The sequence below is a fragment of the Mobula hypostoma genome, chromosome 15, assembly GCF_963921235.1.
Source record: "Mobula hypostoma chromosome 15, sMobHyp1.1, whole genome shotgun sequence".
Taxonomy (NCBI): Eukaryota; Metazoa; Chordata; class Chondrichthyes; order Myliobatiformes; family Myliobatidae; genus Mobula; species Mobula hypostoma.
The window spans coordinates 50,227,537-50,249,000 of NC_086111.1; the positions used below are offsets into that span (position 1 = coordinate 50,227,537).

The 21,464-nt window shown below is 39.6% G+C and overlaps 1 protein-coding gene across 9 annotated transcripts in view; it reads left to right on the forward strand.

Moving 5' to 3' along the window:
* The window catches only part of cfap20dc (CFAP20 domain containing), a 488,877-nt gene that overhangs the window by 207,302 nt on the left and 260,111 nt on the right, over positions 1–21,464 (forward strand). For all 9 annotated transcript variants that reach the window (XR_010020441.1, XR_010020442.1, XM_063067989.1 and 6 more), the window contains one exon: positions 16,758–16,872. Coding sequence is in view for 7 of the 9 variants with exons in the window: in XM_063067989.1 (XP_062924059.1) it covers positions 16,758–16,872 (115 nt within the window). In the remaining 2 variants the exon portion in view is untranslated. The remainder of the gene's footprint in view (positions 1–16,757; positions 16,873–21,464) is intronic.

Consider the following 21,464-nt stretch of genomic DNA (forward strand, 5'->3'; position numbering starts at 1 on the left):
TAAGCGTCTCCTGCTGCCAAAACCCCACTATCGATGTCCTGGGGGTCACCTTTGTTTAATATCAAGGGAAGTTAGTTAGAATCGCTCTTATTGGATGAACTCATTTTTAACACTCGAGTGCCATGAACAACTATGAGTTAGATTAAAAATTTTGTTTTTAGCTTGCTGCATACAGGCATGAAGAATTGTGATAAAATTGAATACATTGCAATTATCAGTTAATATCAGTGCTTCTGAAATTAATAGAATTTTAAATGTTTTCTGAAAATATTGGAAAGACAGTAAAAATAATGCATTTTCAAATTGTTGGCTGTTAAATTTAATCATATTAACACAACAGAATACATAAACTAACCTTGAGGGTGTAGTGAAAAATATAATGTCATTAATCCTGAGGCATCATATCATGTAGTCTTACGTCATACTATATTTTATTTATTTGTAAACTACTGAAACTCATTGTGAAAGGAGTCTCTAAAAAACTCAACATGTATTTATTTGTAAAATATAGTTTGCAACTGAAGCAGACAAGGTCAACACAATGTGATGAATGAGAGGCAGGGAAATAAACTTTAATTGGAATTTCTTACCAGCAGTATAATGTAGAATTAAGCACTTGGTATCTTCAAATGCTCATTATGTTATGGAAAATGGATTGTCTGTTTGAGAAGATAAACGGTACAGACAAGATAGTTTATCTTTCAAGCAAATCAGAAATCCACTGAAGATGTCAGCTGCAGACTTTTGAGCCAAAGATGATGAGCAGCATGAAGCTTGTTATTTAACATTGGTTGCAATTTTATGTCAATCATATGGTTTCGTGGCCATCAACTGGAACCCTAATTACTCTGTCTTTATAAACGATGTCTAAGGATAATCTTAAAATAAATATAATTATCTCTAAATTTATGTTAGGATACAAGAAGAAAACTATGATTAAAAAGTTATATTTTTATAAAGGGTTCAAATGTGTGTTATGAAGAACGTTATGCATTTCCCACAGCACCTTTGAAACATTTTCCACTTGGATTATATCATTGTGCAATGTGCCTGTTAAAGTTTAATGATTGTTACAATTTCAAAGTAAATTTATTATCAAAATACATATATGTCACCATATACTGCTTCAGATTCTTAGGCATTCACAGTAAATACAAGAAAACATAAAAGAATTAATGAAAAACCACACACAAGATGAACAGCCAATGTTAAAAAGACAGCAAACTATGTAAATACAAAAAGAAAAATAATAATAATAAATAAGGCATAACTATAGAGAACATGAGATAAAGAGTCCTGAAAAGTGAGTCCGTAGGCTGTGGAACAGTTCAGTGATGCAGCAAGTGAAGTTATCCCCTCTGATTCAAGAGCCTGATGGTTGAGGGGTAATAACTGTTCCTGAAGCTGGTAGTATGAGTCCTGAGGCTCCTGCACCTTCTTCCTGATGGCAGCAGCGAGAAGAAAGCATGACCTGGGTGGTGGGGGTCCATGAGGGCAGATGGTGCTTTCCTGTGACAATGCTCTGTATAGATGTGCTCGGTGGTTGGGAGGACTTTAACCATGATAGACTGGACCATACCCACTACTTCTTGTAGGATTTTCCATTCAAGGTCATTGGTGTGTCCTTACCAGGCTGTGATGCAGCCAGTCAATATACTCTCCACTACAAATCGATAGACGTTTGTAAAGGTTTCAAATGTCATGCCAAATCTATGCAAGTTCGTAAGGAAATTGAGGCTTTCTTCGTCATTGTAATTATGTGCTAGGCCCAGGACAGGTTCTCTGAAATGATAGCACTGAGGAATTTGAAAGTGCTAACCCTCTCCGCCTCTGATCCCTTGATGAGGACGAGCTCATGAACCTCCATATTCCTCCTCCTCCTCAAGTCAATAATCACCTCCTTGTTCTCGCTGATATTGAGTGAGAGGTTGTTGTGGCACCACTCTGTCAGGTTTTCAATCTGGGAAAATTCTTAAAGAACAAAAACTAATCAAGAAAATAGCCCGGATTCGCTATGTTCATTTGAAACACTCTGATGCTTAATTGGGACAGGAAATTGTTGCTGAGTAGTTTACAACTAGTGCCAATCGCGTGCACTTGTCTGTCTCTCAGGCTGTACACTGTGCTTAGAGAAAACTGCTTTTAAATAGTGTTAGTTGCTTGTGTTAGTGTTCAAAAAGCAGTGATTTTTGTCACTGATAGTCGGTGAGACATAAGCAGTAAAGCAATTCAGAACTGTTATGCATTCTGCCATTTCAAGCATTCAGTTTTAGAGATGCCAGAAATGACCATTAGACCTCACAGAGAGAATTGTTTATAAATAGCTTTAGCTGCATGTGCTTGTGTTATGTTATCCATTGGGCCAACGGACACCCATTCAAAAAGCATTGATTTTTGATAATTTAGTTCTTTATTTTGACCATGCAGGAAGGCAATGACAGTAAGTATCTGTGCTAATTTTGTTCATTTACAATCAATTAAAACAACATGGCAGCAATGAATTCTTCCATTGATAGCTATTAGGAGCTAATGCACAGTTTTTAAATACAGTTGTAGTAGTATTAGTAGTATTCTAACTTGCTTGGTATTTCATTTAAATGTATAATGTCTTACTCATTTAGAGTAGCCTATCTTTATTATGCCTTTGAACTATTTCCATGAAACTTTGGCTAACTGGGGCACCTGCTTAATTGGACTAAATTGTATTGGTCCTAATGTGTCTCAGTTTACTGGAATCCACCCTATTGATGCATACACCAGGTCTGTGAGGATTTCAAACTGTATCATCCACCGTCACACATTGTTGTAATCATCTGGCTTCTTCTTCTGCTTCTGCTTCTGCTTGGTACTGTGCAAGCACTGCCGGACAGCTGTTGTAACGCGCAGTCGGTGTGAATGGTGTAGGAGTTAAATTGTAAAGTAAACTTTTTTGACTAGATCCCCTAAATCGATTTGGTTGAGTCTACCTTTAAAAATATTAATGTCAGAAATACTGCGCAGGTCTGGCGGCAGAAGATTCCACTTTCTTGTTGATCTTGGGTGGAGGGAGTACTGGTAGCAAATCTTATTAAATGAAGGAGTTTCCAATATATGAGCTCCAGTTTGCTGTCGAGTTGAACTGAACTAGCTGATGCCGAGCTGTTTCCTGTGAAAACATCTCACTGCTGTTGGGTTGTAAAAACCATTTGCTGTTTCATTTGGTAATTGAGATAATCGTTAAGTATCTTTTTTTATTATTGGTGGGTGTTAAAGAATTGGCGAGTGCACTGCATACCGTAGACCAACTTGATTGTGCTGTGTGTTTCACTAATCCTGGTTTCTCAGGAGATACGTTAGTGATAAGTAGTCCGTAGGCTTTTCCACTCTCTGGTTAATGGTAATGCATTGATATTTGGGAGAAATTAGTTTTTTTTTGTTTCACCCTATGTTTTATCAATGGCAATGCTGCATGGTAATTCTTTACTTCCTAATAAGCCTCCAGCTCTCCACACCCACAATACCTTTCCCAATTATACTTACATACATAGGCATGTGCGCCCATACTTCAGTTAGAATATTATACAACAAAAGTTTAGTAGATCTTAAGTAATCATTGTGTAGTATAATACAGGTCCACAATCCCTTATCCGAAATCCTTGGGATCAGTTGCATTTCGGAGTACAGAATTTTTCAGATTTCAGAGTCCCTCCTTAGTGGCTCTGGGACCCCCCGCGGATACCAAAAAACACGTATGCTCAAGTCCCTTATTTAACCTGACTCAGTGCGGGTGGACTTTAGGACCCAGTGGAGCCCCAGATCTACGCACATCCTCTCGTATAATTTAAATCATCTCTAGATTATTTATAATACCTAATACAATGTAAATGTTATGTACATAGTTGTTATACTGTATTGTTTAGGGAATAATGACAAGAAAAAGAACATTCAATAAAACATAAAAATATACAGCTTCAAACGAACCGAATCAAACACATGGTAAATGACTTATTGGAATAAATGTAGAACGTCACTGTCACTATAAAACTTCAGTAACTTGTCTTTCTGTTTGTTTAAATCATATACAGTGGTAGTTCCGACACCATACTCTTCAGTAAGACGCCGCACAGACACACCACGATCAAGCTTCTGTAATAACTCCACTTTCTGCGTTATTGATAATGATAGATGCTCCCTTCTCTTTTTCTCATTGTTATCCATAGGGGTATCTGCAGCTCCTTTTGACATTTTCACAGTGAAATTAAACACACAGTCAACAGTGAACACAAAATATCAGCAAACGGCAAATGCACGTGTAACCAGTACGAGCGCTGAGCCACAACTGACGTCTGGTGGCCTCTGCTAGTGCTGCCACATCACACCTGAGTGATGTCAGCTGCTGGCGAAAAAAACATCGGTTTTCAAAGCTTTTTGGATTTCAGAATTTCGGATAAGGGATTGTGGACCTGTATAAGCATTACTTGAATTGGTAATTAGTAGAGTAGACATAGCTTTTGACATAGAGTAGACATACAGTAGAGTAGCTTCTGAACAGCACCCAATCTGAGGTTGGAGGTCAGAAGTCTGAGAAGATGTAGTTCACTTGGATTCGCTGATTGTGTAGAAAAGGCAGTGACCCACAGCAGTTTGCAGCTTTGAGCAGCGCCAAGTCAGAGGTCAGTAGCCTGAGGAAGACGTAGCTCACTCAGGTTCACCGATTGAGTAGAAAAGGCGGGACTCGCAGCAGCTTGCAGCTCTGAGCAGTGCCCAATCCGAGGTCAAGAACAAATTAAAGTAAGGCAGGGCCGAGTGGAACAGTTAGAGTTAAAGTGGAGTTTTTCAGGCTTTAGCTCTTCGATGCATCAGTGAGGTGAGGCTTCAGTCAGAAAAAGCAAAAATAGTTCCCCCCCCCCAACACTACACTTTATTGTTCTTCCTCCTTTATATTTACTCAGTTAGGACAGTAGAAATGCCAGGCAGGATAGTGGAATACTCGTCTTGCAGCCTGTGAGAAGGTAGGGAGATCTCCAGTGTCCCTTAAGACTACGCCTGCAGGAAGTACATCTAGCTGCAGCTTCTAATAATCTGTGTTAAGGAGTTGGAGCTGGAACTGGATGAACTCTGGATTATTCAGGAGGCTGGGACCTGTACAGAAGAGACAGTTTGAACCTGAACTGGAAGTGGACTAATATCCTTGCATGAAGGTTTGCTAGTGCTGCACGATGGAGTTTAGTCTAGAGTTGCACGGGGGTGGAAACCAGAGTGCCAAAACAATTAGTGGAGAGGTTGGTAAGACCTCAGACAAAGCCAGGAATCAAAAGTTTGAGAATGGTACGACTAATGTCCAGAGCTGCATATATTTCAATGCAAGAAGTATTGCAGGAAAGACAAATTAATTATGATATTGTACCCATTAGTGAGAGGAGGGGGAGGACTAGCAGTTCAATATTTTGAGGTTCCGTTGTTTTAGACATGACAGAATAGGAGGGATTAAAGGAGGAGAGGTGGCGTTAATAGTCAGGAAAATATCACGGCAGTGCTCAGTCAGGACAGACAGGAGAACTCATCTAGTGAGGCCTTATGGGTGGAAATGAGATATAAGAAAGGTATGACCATGCTAATAGGGCTATATTACAGACCACCCAACAGTTCGCAGGATTTAGAAGAACAAATTTGTGAAGAGATCACAGACTTGCAAGAAACATAAGGTTGTTATAGTTGGTGATTTTACCTAACCACATATTGACTGGGAACCCCATACTGTGAAAGGACTAAATGAGATAGAGTTTGTCAAACAGGTTCAGGAAAATTTCCTTACTCAGTACGTAGAAGTCCCAATGAGAAAATGTGTGATACTTGATCTGCTATTTGGAAATGAGACAGGGCAGGTGGCAGAAGTTTGTGTCCGGGAACACTTGCAGCTTGTGATCACAATGTCATTAGTTTCAAAGTAAATATTTAAAAAGATAGGTCTAGTCCGTGGGTTGAGATTCTAAACAGGAGAAAGACCAATTTTGATGGTATCAGAAAGGATCTGGCAAGTGTGGAATGGGACAGGCTGTTTCATGGCAGAGGTCTACTTGGTAAGGGGGAGGCATTCAAAAGTGAATTTTTGAGAGTTAAAAGCTTGTATGTGCCTGTTAGAATAAAAGATAAAGATAACAAGTTTAGAAAACCTTGGTTTTCAAGTGACGTTGAGGCCCTGGTTAAGGAGAAAAAGGAGGTGCCTGGCAGCCGTAGGCAGGTAGGAACAAATTGAAGTACTTATGGAGTATAAGAAATGCAAGGAAACACTTAAGAAAGAACTCAAGGGGGCTAAAGACATGTGGTTGCCGTAGCTGATGAGGTTAAGAGAATCCTAAGGAATTCTACAGATATGTCAAGGGGAAAAGGATTGCAAGGGACAAAATTCATCCTCTGGAAGATCATTGTAATCTATGCGTGGAGCTGAAAGAGATGGGGTAGGTTTTGAATAAATTTTTTGCATCTGCATTCACTCAGGAGAGGGACACATGGTCTATAGTGGTATTAACTTCATGGACCCTATACAGATTACAGAGGAGAAGGTGTTTGCAGTCCTGAGGCAAATTATCATTTTTATATCATTTTTGTATCATTTTTAATGCATGCATTTCTGAATGACAATAAACGAGGACTGAGTGTCCTCATGATCTAATCTAAAAAAAATTCGGGTGAATAAATCCCCAGAGCCTGACAAGGTGTTCCCTCAGACCCTGCGGGAGTCAAGTGCAAAAAGTGCCAGGGCCCTAGCAGAGATATTATCCTCATCCTTAGTGACAGGAGAGGTACCAAAGATTGGAAGGATAGCCAGTATTATTCCACTGTTTAAGAAAGGCTCTAAAAATAAACCAGGAAATTATGGGGCCATTGGTCTGACATCATTAGTGTGAAAGATATTGGAAGTATTCTAAGGGACCGGATATATGAGTATTTGGATGGCATGGACTGGTTAAGGATAGTCAGCATGGCTTGGTGCGTAGTAGGTCATGTCTAACTAATCTTAAAGTTTTTTGAGGAAATTACCAGGAAAGTTGTTGAAGTCAAGACAGTGAATGTTGTCTACATGGACTTCAGCAAGGCATTTGGCAAGGTCCCGCATGGGGGGTTGGTCAAGAAGGTTCAGTCACTCGGCACTCAAGATGAGGTAGCAACTTGGATTAGACATTGCTTTGTGGGAGAGCCAAAGAGTGGTACTAGAAGAGAGCCTCTCTGACTGGAGGCCTGTGACTAGAGGAATGCCACAGGGATCGGTGCTGGGTTTGTTATTGCTTGTGATCTATATCAATGATCTGAATGATAATGTGGCTAACTGGATCAGCAACTTTGCAGATGACACCAAGATTGGGGCTATAGTGGACAGCGAGGAAGACTATCATGGTTTGCAGCGGGATCTGGACCAGCTAGAAAAATGGGCTGAGAAATGGCAGATGGAATTTAATGCAGACAAGTGCGAGGTGTTGCACTTCGGTAGGACTGACCAGGTTAGATCTTGCACAGTGAACGGTAGGGAATTGTTGAGTGCTGTAGAGAAAAGAGATCTGGGAATTCAAGTTGTATAAGATGTTGATGAGGCCTAATTTAGAGTATTATGTGCAGTTTTGATCACCTACCTACAGGAAAGATATGAATAAATTTGAAAGAGAAAATTCCTGACGAAGGGTCTCGGCCCAAAGCATCAACTCTACCTCTTCCTATAGATGCTGCCTGACCTGCTGTGTTCACCAGCAATGTTTATGTGTGTTGCTTACAAGGATGATGCTGGGTCTGGAGGACCTGACTTAGAGTACCCAAGTTATGAGGAAAGATTGAATAGGGTTGGACTTTATTCCTTGGAATGTAGAAGACTGAGAGGAGATTTGATAGAGGTATACAAAATAATGAGGGGTATAGATAAGGTAAATGCAAGCAGGCTTTTGATGGAAGTTGGGTTGGACAACAACCAGAGGTCATGGGTTAACGGTGAAAGGTTACAAGTTTAGAGAGGAAACTCTTCACTTAGAGAGTTATGAGAGTGTGGAATGAGCTGCCAGCGCAAGTGGTGCATGCAAGCTCAATTTCAACGTTTAAGAGAAGTTTTGAATGGATACATGGATAGTACGGATATGGAGGACTATGGTCCTGGTTTGCCATGGGTAAGAGGGGGCAAAGTACCTGTCTCTGTGCTGTACTTTCCTGTGACTCTATGACATGGACACTATTTAAGATTATATAAATTTTAATTTGTTAAGTAACTTTTGCTGGCTTATCTAAATGCGCTTTGTAAATATGAGAAGCCAATTTTCAAAACACTAACTCATTATTACAATTTATTGTTATGGGATCAATTTTCTCATCTAATATAACATTGGATAGTCAGATCAGCTGAAAAGAAAAAATATCCACTTGACATTCTAAATGATTTCCTTTGGCGAATAATGAAAATAAATGGGCATTATATCCTACAGAGATATCAGACAATTTTAAATGAGAATTTGAAAAATAATTTTGATTTTGGCATTGTACAAACAAAATTTGAGGTCACAGGTGTTCCTTTTAGACTTTCTTAACCTTAACTGATTGCTCCACTTGCAGTGTTAGTCCATGTGAACCTGGCAAATAAAACTTTTAACTCACAATTAGGTTGCCAGCTTGAACTGGTATTCTGAAGTTGCTGTCATTTGATTCCTAATTAAGGATCTTGGTGTTATAAATCTGTCTAGATTATCTTAATCCATTGCATGCACGTTTCCATAAAGTATTAAAAAAAGAGGAGTTTGGTGAGCGTGGATAGAAAGAGTAGGAACTGTTGCTTTTAACAAGTCAATCAAAAATATATAATCACTGAATATAAACTTTAACAGTGAAACTGAGGTAACAATGAGGATTGATGCACTTAAGTATAACCAAATAATAAGTATCTAAAAGTTGATGGAGCAGGAATACAACATTTTCTTAAATTACTGATTTCGGAATTATCACTAAGTCCTGTTGCTTTGAATTACAATGTTATATGGGAACTTTAGAATATTTCTTATTGTGTAGATTGTATGTGCAGAAATACCTCTAACTAATAGTTCAAACAAAGAAATTCTGAGCTTCAACAGCAGCTAGCACTGAGCACCAAAGGTGCATCTTGCTGAACCTGTTTTATTGTCAACTGTGTGGTCCATAATTTCACAGTCATATGGCAAACTGGCAAATACAGACCTTGCAGGTCAACATCTTAGTCGTAAGTGTGAGGTTGTTAATTTTCCAGAGCTATTTTGTGAATTGTATGAAACTGTTGCCGGCCCTGCTATTGTATTTTTCATTGAGAACATGGTGTCTGTCACAATTTCCAGGTAAATATTGTTAAGTCTAATTGCAGGCATAGATGCGAAGCATTTTCCCATAATTAGAGAGGGGAAAGAGTAGAAGCTGGTAGGTAATGGGTGTGACCAGTTAAGGGGGAAAGTGCACGGGTGAGAAGGCTGTAGTAAGAGGTTGAGAGGGGATGGGTGGAGCAGATAAAGGGCTGAAGAAGTATTTGATAGGAGAGGACAGTAGTTTATGGAAGAAAGGCCAGGTGAATTGAATTGAATTGACTTTATTACTTATAAGAGGAGTAAAGATCTTTAGGTTGTCTCCGTCTAAATGTGCAATGTGAAATTTATAGTAATTTATAATAAATAGTATGTACAACAGGACAGTCAATATAACATAGAAATACAGTTGTGTCAGCATAAATTAAGCAGTCTGATGGCCTGGTGGAAGAAGCTGTCCTGGAGCCTGTTGGTTCTGGCTTTTATGCTGCGGTACCATTTCCCAGTTGGTAGCAGCTGAAACAGTTTGTGGTTGGAGTTACTTGGGTCCCCGATTATCCTTTGCCCCTTTTATACACACCTGTCTTTGTATATGTCCTGAATAGTGGGATGTTCACATCTACAGATGTGGAGGGAACCAGAGAGATAAGATGGGCAGGTGAGGAGGAAAGAAGGGAGGGAGAGGGTAACCAGATTGGGGAATAGAAAAAAAGAAAAGGAGGGAGGGGTTAATAAAACAAGAAGTTGGAGAAATCAATACTCATGTCATCAGATTGAAGGCTACTCAGATGGCATATGGGGACTTGCTCCTTCAACTTGAGTTTGGCCTCATCATGGCAGTAGCTGAGGGCGTGTATAGACATGTCAGAATAGGAAATTGAATAGAAATGGGTTTCCCACAGGAGATCCAGCCTTTTGAAGCAGACAGAGCAAAGGTGCTTGACAAAGCCATCCCCCAACTCTTGTGTTTATCAAGGTCCTCATTTTTGTTTACCGCATAGATTCTGCAAGGATTAGTAAAAAGGATTTAATTATCACTTCCAATACTTTAACCTTATTGTCCAAATCCATAGGAAGGTCAGTTTCTTCTGTTTATTGGAGCCTGCTCAGTTGTATGAATTGCTGGAAGGCACTATACAAAGAAATTACCATCAATTATGTAGAGTTTGCTTCAATGCCTTTTGACATTCCTGACCCAAGCTCACAACTCTATATTGGTGTTTAATTCACTGCTGTATTCTGGTTAATGGGCATCAAGGCATGTGGACACACCAGAGGGCATGCAAAGTTTCAGGTTAAATTTCTTCAGGATCATGTGTCATTCCTGGTTACTGTTAGCACTGCAGGGAGGAATTAGGGTAACCTTGATGATGCAGAGATAATATTCTGGCAGAAGGCACTTGCAAAGTGCCTCGCTTTTGAAATATGTTAGACTGGATGGAAACTAGAGGGAAACATTTTTGAAGTGTTTAAGGGAATTTCCAGTATATTGCTGGCCCCACAAATGAAGAACTATAACTAGGTTTGATTCCAGAGCATGAACCAGGCCAAATGGAAGACGTACTAGGTCATGGAACAGATATGAATGGAAGCAACTTGCATTATTCCAATGCTATTTTAAGTACACTGTGTACTGTAAATAAACATTCGTGCCATTAAGTGTGTTCCTGATGTTATACCTGCTGAGCTGGTGATTTCTTTGTTTTTTTTGTTTCTTTGTATTCATTTGACATTTTCCACACTTCGGATGTCTAATCCACTAAAAAAAGCAACATTTTTTAGCAAGTCAATATCTTGGCTTGGGAAAGCTGATCAGTTGGAGAAGGGTTGATTTCAAAAGGATAAGAATACACTTAATAACATCAGGAACACATTTAATGGCATGAATGTTTATTTACAGCTCACAGCGTACTTAAGATAGCATTAGAATAACGCAAGTTGCTTTCATTCATATCTGTTTCCATGGCTATTCTAAACCTTGATGAGGGGAAATTGGAATCAATAATTGGCAGGCAAAACTATTGAGAAGACGAGCCTATTAAGGAAGATGTCAATGATACGGTGAATGTAACATGCTACAAGAGAAGTACATGCTGCAATTGAAGCTATTAAAGCTCTATTGAGCAAAGAGGAGAACAAAACTGAAAAAAGCATATTCTCGGATGCTGGGTTGATAACACAAGTGAGAATGAGATTGATTAGTGAAAGATCAGAGGAGAAGTAAAAGAGGAAATTAAAAATATGGAAAAAGACTGATGACAAAAATAACTATCTTCTAAACATCTTCAATTTGCATTTAGACTTGTAACCATATAGCAAGAGAAGAGTTTTTTTAAATGGACTGAAAGGGCATCTTCCTATGTTGGCAGGGATCACAGGTGAGATAGTAAATGAGTACTTCGCATTGATCCTTATCAAGAAAGAACAAGCCATTGGAATCATAACAAAGGAATTTGTCATGGATGTAGTAAGTTAAAAATCACAAAAGAGGAAAAGGAGGCACTAGAAAGGCTAGCTATACTTAAAGTGTTAATACCTCCAGACCCATGTGAGCTGCAACCTAGATTATGAGGGAAACAAAGTTGGAAATCACAGAAGTATTGATCGTATCTTAAAAATTGTAGCTTCCAATTTCAATAATGGGAAGAATGCCCAAAGGTTGCTGAATTGCAAAAGAGACGGAGAAATTGAGAGAAGGGGGTGGCATTCTTACATGTAACAAGGTGGGAAGAGGTATAGTCCAGGCAGCTGTGAGAATCAGTAGGTTTATAATAGACATCAGTAGATAAGCTGTCTCCAGAGATGGAGAGAGAGCTCAAGAAAGGGAAGGGAGATGTTGGAAATAGACCAGGAAAATTTGAGGCAGGGTGGAAGTTGGAGGCAAAGTTGATGAAGCCTGTTTCAATGTAGGTTTTTGGCTGCTTCAGATATATTTTTCGGCTATTTTCATGCTCTCTTTGTGACAAAATGGCACCGATAATTGACGACTCTTTGCATGCAGCTCCGAGGAAGCAGCATTGTTTTAAGCTGTTCAAACAGAATCTATCAATACTGAAAATTGTTGGGTCCTGGATGTCAGACTCAGGTTGCGAGTGTAGTTCCGCTTTAAGAAAATGTAAGCATGGAAGACATGCTGGTCTGCATATATGATTGAAACATAGAAGTTTTAGTCTCCCACTCCCAATTATCCTACTGGTGAATGTGCACTCTCTGGAAAATAAAGCAGACTTCAGAGCAAGACTGCAAGACCAGGGGGGCATTAGAGACTGCTGTGTACTTTGCTTCATGGAAATATGGCTCACCACTGCCATTTCAGATGCAGTGCTGCAGCCCTATGGCTTCACCATTCTCTGCAAAGATAGAATAGTTCAGTCTTTTAAAGATAGAGGAGGTAGAGTATGCTTGATGTTTAATTTATCGTGGTGTACAGATGTGACGGTTCTGTCAGGCCAAAGGCAAGCAGGCACTGGATGAGCTGAGCTCCATGATCAGTCACAAAACAGCACATCCGGATGCATTCCGTATTATTGTGGGGGATTTCAACAGGCCAGCTTGAAGAAGTCTTTGGACAACCGCCACCAACATATACCTGTGGAGCCTGAGGAGCCAACACACTTGACCACTGTAATACCACCATCAAGAGCATTTACTATGCCATCCCACGCCCACAATTTGGAAAGTCTGATTAACTGGCTGTACTTCTACTGCCAGCATATAGGCAGAAACTAAAGACAGTAGCACCAGTGGTAAGGATCAAGCCATTATGGTCAACAGAGTAGGAGGAGTGCTTACTAGACAGCTTTGAATCAATGGACTGGATAATATTCAGGGATTTTTCTTTGAATCTGAAGGAAATGTACCTCATTTGTCACTGACTTCATCAAGACCTGTGTGGTGAGTGTGTGCCTTCGAGAATATACTGGACATACACAAACCAAAATCTGGGAATGAACCAGGAGATTCCCAGTCTGCTGAGGGTTAGATCTGTGACATTCAAGACCAATAAACTAGAACTATACATGAAGCCCAGGTACAACTTAAGAAAGGCCATTTTAAGAGTGTAAATCAATTCTGATTGAAGTTAGAGATAACAGCTCTGGCAGGGTTTGCAGACCATTGCTTCATACAAAAAGTGAAACCTAACATCATGAATGGCTGTGTTGCTTCACTCCCAGATGAGCTCAATGCTTTTTCATGCTTTGAACAGGAGAATAAAACTACACCTGTGCGACTCCCTCCAGCATATGTCCCTGTGATCTCTTTCTCGGAGGCCAACGTCAGCACATCTTTCATGAGGGTGAACCCTCGCAAAGCATCAGGCTCTGAGTTGTACCTGGTAGGACACTGATAACCTGTGCCAACCAACGGGCGGGAGTGTTCAGGGACGTCTTTAATCTCTCACTGCTTCAAAAAGGCAACAATCGTACCAGTCCCCAAGAAGAGCAGGGTGAGCTGACTCAGTGACTTATCATCCACCTACATTCACATCTGCTGTGATGAACTACTTTAAGAGGTTGGTCATGAAGCAAGAACCTGGACTTGTTGCAATTTTTCTATCGCCACAATAGACCTACAGAGGGTGCAAACTCACTGGCTTTCCACTCTGCCTTGGATCACCTAATACCTATATTAGGCTGCTGTTTATTGATTACAGCTCAGTGTTCAACACAATCACACTCTCAGTTTTAAATAACAAGCTCCAAAACATGGGTCTCCTCTTGCCTCTGCTACTGGATGCTAGACTTCCTCACCGGTAGACTCACAGGTTGCAGTGAATACAGGACTGACAGTGTTGGAATTTGAATGCATGCAGTGTACTAGACATGACAAATGAGTTCATAGCCCAGATTGAAGTTGGTGGATATGATGTTGTGGGCATTACAGCAACATAGCTAAAAGAGCATCAGAGCTAGGAGCTAAATGTGCCAGTATTGGCACCCTATTGAAAAGACAGGTGGGGAGAAGGGTGCCCCTGCTGGTATAAAAATGAAATTAAATTGTTAGAAAGAAGTAATATAATATCAGAAGATGTAGACTCCTTGTGGGAAGAACCTCAAAAGTAAAAAGACCATATGGATACCTTCCAAATTATGTATCAGTATTTTTCCGGTTAAATATATATACAGTTTTTCCCCGCTATCCGAAGGTAGAGCGTTCCTATGAAACGGTTCGTAAGCCGAAATGTCGTAAAGTGAATAAGCAATTACCATTTATTAATATGGGAAAAATGTTTGAGCGTTCCCAGACCCAAAAAATAACCTACAAAATCATGCCAAGTAACACATAAAACCTAAAATAACAGTAACATATAGTAAAAGCAGGAATGATATGATAAATGCACAGCCTATATAAAGTAGAAATACTTTTCTGCAGCACTGTCTAGCGCAGCGAAAATCTCGCAGAAACGCTGTCGGCAGAAACACGGCGCAAGCACTCTTGGCAGAAACACTCTCTCTAGTAACCATTAAGCTATGAAGCTGCCAAATCATACCAAATAACACATAAAAATACACAGCCTATATAAAGTAGAAATAATGTATGTACAGTGTAGTTTCACTTACCGGAATCGGGAAGATGCCAATAAATTGCAGTTTCGTCAAAGTTAAACACTTGCTTATACGAACAACCACCTGACGCAATCGGCAATTGCCTCTGATCTGGGCCAACATTTACGTGCCGGGCGGCACCTAATTAATAAGGTTGTTTATTTTGGCTTTTTTCTTAAAGATATTCCGACTACCACTGCACCCCTGCATTCTTCGTGGCAATGTATCGGTCCGCGGCCCAGAAGTTGGAACCACTGCTTAAACTATGAAGCTGCCCTCGCCTCAAAAACCGATCAAACCATCCATGACTGCCTTTAAATTCCATTTTCGCAACACTTTCATCACCACCGTCCCGTGCTTTCTGTTTGAGCTTATTAAAAAGACTGACTGATTTCTCCTTAAGTATAAGAAAACTTAATGGAACACCACGCTTTGTACACCCATCAATCCACTCAAGCAATAGACTTTTCATTTTATCCATTGTTGGATGCCGACTAAGAGAGACCACTTTGCTACGAGCAGAACCAACAGTAACATCGGCAGCTTTCAGGATTTTCTCTCTCTGCGTATAAATAGTGCGAATGGTGGACATAGGCAAGTTCAATGCGCAGATAATGTCCTTACTTCACTCACCACAATCGAAACGCTCAATTATGTCTAGTTTTACGCTAAGTGTAACACCCTTACGAGCTCTTTTAGGCTGTTCCGATACCTTAGAACTCATCTTGCTCACGGATGCACAAAATAAATCGAGATAAAGCACGTGTTTAAGCAATGCTGGCTAGAATGCAGTTCCGGGGGAGGAGCTTGGCTGTTCGGGCGCTCGCTGCCTTTTTTCGTAACAGTGAAAACACCTTCTGTTAGCGAAAACAGGTAACTAATGTAGGTCTTTCGTAACAGCGAGGTGTCGTAAAGCGAACGTTCGGAAAACAGGGACCACCTGTATCAAAAATTATGTAAGTTGACCCCTCAAAATTAAATCAACACACACAAAATGCTGGAGGAACTCAGCAGACCAGGCAGCATCTATGGAAAAGAGTACAGTCGATGTTCTGGGCTGAGACTCAGCGTTTTGTGTGTGTTGCTTAGATTTCCAGAATCTGCAGATTTTTTTTTGTTTGTGCCTCAAAATTAAATTGTAGATTTTTATAACCTTTTAATTATTTAAAAAATCTATGTAAATGTCTGCCTGCCTATCCAAGAAACCCCAGTCCATGAGTATTTCTTTTGAAAGAAGTATACAGGGTATAATAACTTGAAATGGTTATTTTTAGTTCCGGATGTATAACACCAGGACGCAGGAATATATGGATATTGAAGTTCAATTGTCCAATAGATATAATTCAGTTCCAAGTGAACATGAGTCTTAGTTTAACTCTGAAGGTATGTGTACATACATGCACAATTCAAGAGCTTACTGGGGCCTCTGGTGAGCATGGTAAATCAGATTTAGAAATGCATCTCCGAGAACTAAAACTGTCAGAAAATGTTTTCTTCCAAACTTTGATCCTATATATAATGTCAGTTGTACTTTTGAGAATGATACTGAATAACAGTTTTTTTTATTTGGTCATACATTTCCCTGAGATGACATAAAATTGAAGTGCAAGAACAAGCAGGTTTATCAAAGCTTTGTTCATTCTGTATACAAATTGAATTTCTTCCTAAGTTGCAGACCAGTAATATTCTGTATCAAACACAGATATAAATTAGCATGTAAAGTGGTTCCATTATACTTAGGCCCATGGCCACCAAGTTTTGAATAGGGGAATGAAAACTCATTACTTATCTTGTAAAAAGGGTTATTTTTAAATTCCATTTTCTCATCTATGTTCTATATGACCTGAATATAAATGATGTGAATATATGCAGCTCTCCTCAGAAAAAAAAAATCATCGGATTGACAAGGTTTTTCTTATTTCATTCTCTTCAGGATTACTGATTTGGGAAATAACAAACGGCGACTATATTTATCAACTATCCATAAGGAATTTTCTGCAACTCCACTACATGCAAAAATACCACTCAGTATCATCAAACGAAAAATTGTAAGTGATTGTTGAAATAATTGTGACTTGCTACATAATCATACAATCTTTCACTGTTATATATGTTATCTCTCAATGGTTCCATACATTTCAAGTTTTGCATTGAGTGGCAGACATTCTTTCTGAATATTTTGAACTGTGTACTATGCTTTGAGAAAAATCAGTGTGGCATATTACGCTTACTGTCTAAAGTTGGAAATGTAATTTTATTTTCCTGCAAATGGCTAATGGTGAATCTATATATGCTTCCATTTTTGAAACAGTCTTAGGGTTTTATTGCATGATACTCAAAAATTATACAGAATTCTATAAAATATTTAATACATTAAATTTTGCTAATTCTTAATGAATGGGGGTTATTGTGATAACCTAAGTGATGGCAAAGTAGTTCAGTACAGTATCCTTTGGTAATTTGGTACTATTCAACTTTTCTGGGTCTTTTGCGAACTAAGCAAGTTTTCCTGTTTTATTGTTATTTCTACATTACCTACAGAGATTCTGGTCAGCAGATTGTGTATTACTCTCAGTTTTCAGTGAAATTGTGATCCACATAGTGGCACGGTGGCGTACTGGTCAGCACAATGCTTTACTGATTCAGCAGTACAGGTTCATTCCCACTGCTGCCTGCATGGAATTTGTACTTTTTCCTCGTGACCACATGGATCTCTTTCGGGTAATTCAGTTTCCTCCCACAGTCCAAAGATATGTTGGTTTGTAGGTTAATTGGTCACTGTAAATTGTCCTGTGAATAGGCTAGAAATAAATCAGGGGACTGCTGGGTAGCACAGCTCGAAGGACTGGAAGGGCCTGTTCTGCACTATATCCCAGTAAAGTTAAAAAAGTAAACATAATCAGCGTGTTTATACAGTACTGTGCAAAAGTTTTAGGCACATGTAAAAAATATTCTGTAAAGCAAAGTAATGAAAAGTTTCTAAATATCAAAAGAGTTAAGACACAGAGCAGCAAACAGTAAAAGACTAAATCAAATCAATATTTTGTGTGAACACCTTTTGCCTTTAAAAGTGCATCAGTCACGCAGTTTTATAATAAAATTGTTTAGTAGGTTGTTCAATCTTGGATCTTGGAGAACTTGCCATAGTTCTCACTTCTATCTCTCCAGTAACCCCGGAGAGCCTCGATGATGTTGACATTGGGGCTCTGTGGAGGTCATCCATCTGAAAATATATAAAAATATAGGCTGCCTAAGACTTTTACACAGTACTGTACATAATTTAGTCTTCTGTAAAAGTAGAAGGATGTAAACGAATATCAAGATAAGCCATTGAGGGGAATAAGCTGTTGATGTTTCGGGTCAAGGCCCTTCATCAGGACCAGAAAAGAATCTCTTGTGTAAACAACTACAGATTTGGTAATAATCTTCAGTGTATAATGAAGGAAAACAAATTAATGGAATTGCTGATTCCCAAAATAACACTGCACAATTTTTCTCAAAAATGTTGTTTCCTCAAAATTTTTTTCTGGTTATGAAAGACTGCTTGAAGCTGTGCATAAATATAATTTCACACTACTTATATCATGTAGTGGTTAAGGCATTCGTCTAGTGATTTGAAGGTCGCAGGTTCGAGCCTTGACTGAGGCAGCGTGTGTGTCCTTAGGCAAGGCACTTAACCACACATGCGATGACACTGGTGCCAAGCTGTATGGGTCCTAATGCCCTTCCCTTGGACAACATTGGTGGCGTGGAGAGGGGAGACTCGCAGCATGGACAGCTGCTGGTCTTCCATACAACCTTGCCCAGCCTGCACCCTGGAAACCTTCCAAGGCACAATCCATGGTCTCATGAGACTAATGGATGCCTATATATCACGTAGGGATTTGGAGAAACAAGAAATTAACTTTTTATTGACTATAATGCATTTAATTGCATAATAGTACAGATACTTTGCAATAGTTCAACTAAGCTAAAATATTTTGTTGGTGTTTTTTGTTTGTATTTAGTGTCTGAGGTTTGTCGCTTTAAGTATCCACCAATAATCAGCCAGCATTGATGGATTCCAGTTGCCCTGATACTGTTTCAAAAGTATTAGGGCAACTGGATAAAGGAGACAAAAAAATAATTGGTTGATGTAGTGTATTTGGATTTTCAGAAGGTCTTTGACAAAGTGCCACAAAGAGGCTGCTTAACAAGTTATGAGCCCATGCTATTACAGGAAAGAGTGTAGCATGGATAAAGCAATGGCTGATTGGCAGGAGGCAAAGAATGGGAATAAAGGTAGCCTTTTCTGGTTGGCTGAGGGTGACTGGAAGTGTTCCATGGGGTCTGTGTTGAAAACAATTCTTTTTACATTATATATATCAATAACTTGGATAATGTAACAGATGCCTTGTTGCAAGTTTTGCAGATGATATGAAGATAAGTAGAGGAGCAGGTAGTTTTGAGGAAGTAGTGAGACTACAGAAGGACTTGGACTTAGGAGTGGCAGATGGAATACAGTGTGGAGAAGTATATGGTCATGCAGTTTGGTAGAAGAAATGAAAGGGTTGACTATTTGCTGAATGAAGAGAAAATACAAAAAAAAAACTGAGGTGCAAAGGGACTTGGGAGTCTTCATGCAGGATTCCCTAAAGGTTAATTTGTATGTCGAGTCTGTGGTGAAGAAGGCAAATGCAATGTTAGCATTCATTTCAAGAGGACTAGAATATAAAAGCAAAGATGTAATGTTGAGACTTTAAAAAATACTGGTGGGGCCTCAATTGGAGTATTGTGACCTGCTTTGGGCCCCTTTTCTCGGAAAGAATGTGCTGAAACTGAAGAGGGTTCAAAAGAAGTTCACGAAAATGATTCCAGGATTGAATGAATGTCATATAAAGAACATTTGATGGCTCTGGGCCTGTATTCACTCAAATTCAGAAGAATGAGGGGTGACCTCAGTGTAACCTATTAAATGGTGAAAGGCCTTGATAGAATGAATGTGGTCAGGATGTTTCCTATGGTGGGTGTGTCTAGGACCAGATGACACAGCCTCAGAATAGACGGGTGTCCTTTTAGAATGGAGAAGAGGAGGAATTTCTTTAGCTAGAGAATGGTAAATCTCTGGAATTCTGTGTCACAGGCAGCTGTGGATATTTAGATTATGAAGGCATGCAGTCCTCTTTTATTGTCATTTAGTAATGCATGCATTAAGAAATGATACAATATTTCCTCCGGTGTGATATCACAAAACACAGGACAGACCAAGACTGAAAAAAACTAACCAAACCACATAATTATAACATATAACAACAGTGCAACAATACCATAACTTAATGAAGAAGTCCATGAGCACAGTAAAAGTTCAAAGTCTCTCAAATGTCCCACATCTCATGCAGACAGGACAGGGAAGAAAAACTCTCCCTGCCGTACCCGGCAACGGTCCGACTCTGAGTCATCCGAAAACTTCGAGCTCTGATCAGCTCTTTGACACCGAGTACTGAGTGCCATCTCTATCCGAACGATTCGATCTCCATCTCAGTCGCCAACAGCAGGCAAGGCCGGGGATTTTGAGGCCTTCCCTCCAAAAGATTCCCGACCGCGCAGTAATGACAGCAGTGAACGAGCGTTTCAGAAATTTTTCCAGGTGTTCCTCTGTACTTTCACGTCCGTCTCCATCAAATCAGAATTGTTCACGGCCCCTATTTAATGGATACGATATCATTTTTCACCGGAGGGCTGCACACACACAGGCGTACTGCTCTCTCTCCTCCCGCCACTAAGGGAGGCCAAGTCTTTATGTATATTAAAGGCAGAGGTTGATAGATTTTTGATTGGGATATAGAGAGAAGGCAGGAGATTGGGGCCGAGAGTAAAATTGAAACAGCTATGATGAAATGATGGAGCAAACTTGATGGGCCAAAGGCCTAATTCTGCTCTTATATCTTATTGGATCTTATGGTCTTATGGTTTCTCTATGATCACAATGTCCTGGTGAAACTTTTCACCATGTGCTCATCACTGAGTGCGGCAAGGTTTGCAGGAAAGAAGTCTCAATGGGAATGCAGAAAAAGAATCTTTTGTGATATGTTGCACTTCATAGTTGCTATCAATTAGCTGCATGTAGTTTGGTGCTATATAGTTGCCAAGAAAATTTTCAACAATTTCCTTGAATGCTGTCCATGTGATTTTCTCAGGTGCCAATTCTTCAAAATGCCTGTCATTGATTATCTGTTTGATTTGTGGACTGACAAAACTGCCTTCCTTAATCTTGGCATCAGTTAGCCTGTGAAACATCTGTCTCAAATATCGAAGTACTTCATGGAAATTTTTGTGGCTAGTGATAACAGATTCCATCCTTGCGGTCTTGAATCTAGTGGTTCTACTTTTGTCTTTGACAAACCCAAATCTCTGACCAGGTCATTCAACTCGGATTGAGTTATCAGATGAGGATCACTCAACATAAAGTGTTCAAAAATCAGTATTGTTTTCCATTCCTGGCTCATGTATCGTGGCATCTGCCTCCTCTAGATTTCATACCTCTGGTGGCTTCAGTACTGGAAGGCTGTCATCATGTAGCACAGGTCTCATGGCTAATGGGAGATTGAGGTATTCAACGGATCTCTTGGTTTTAGCAGAGAAACCAGACACTTGGTCAGAC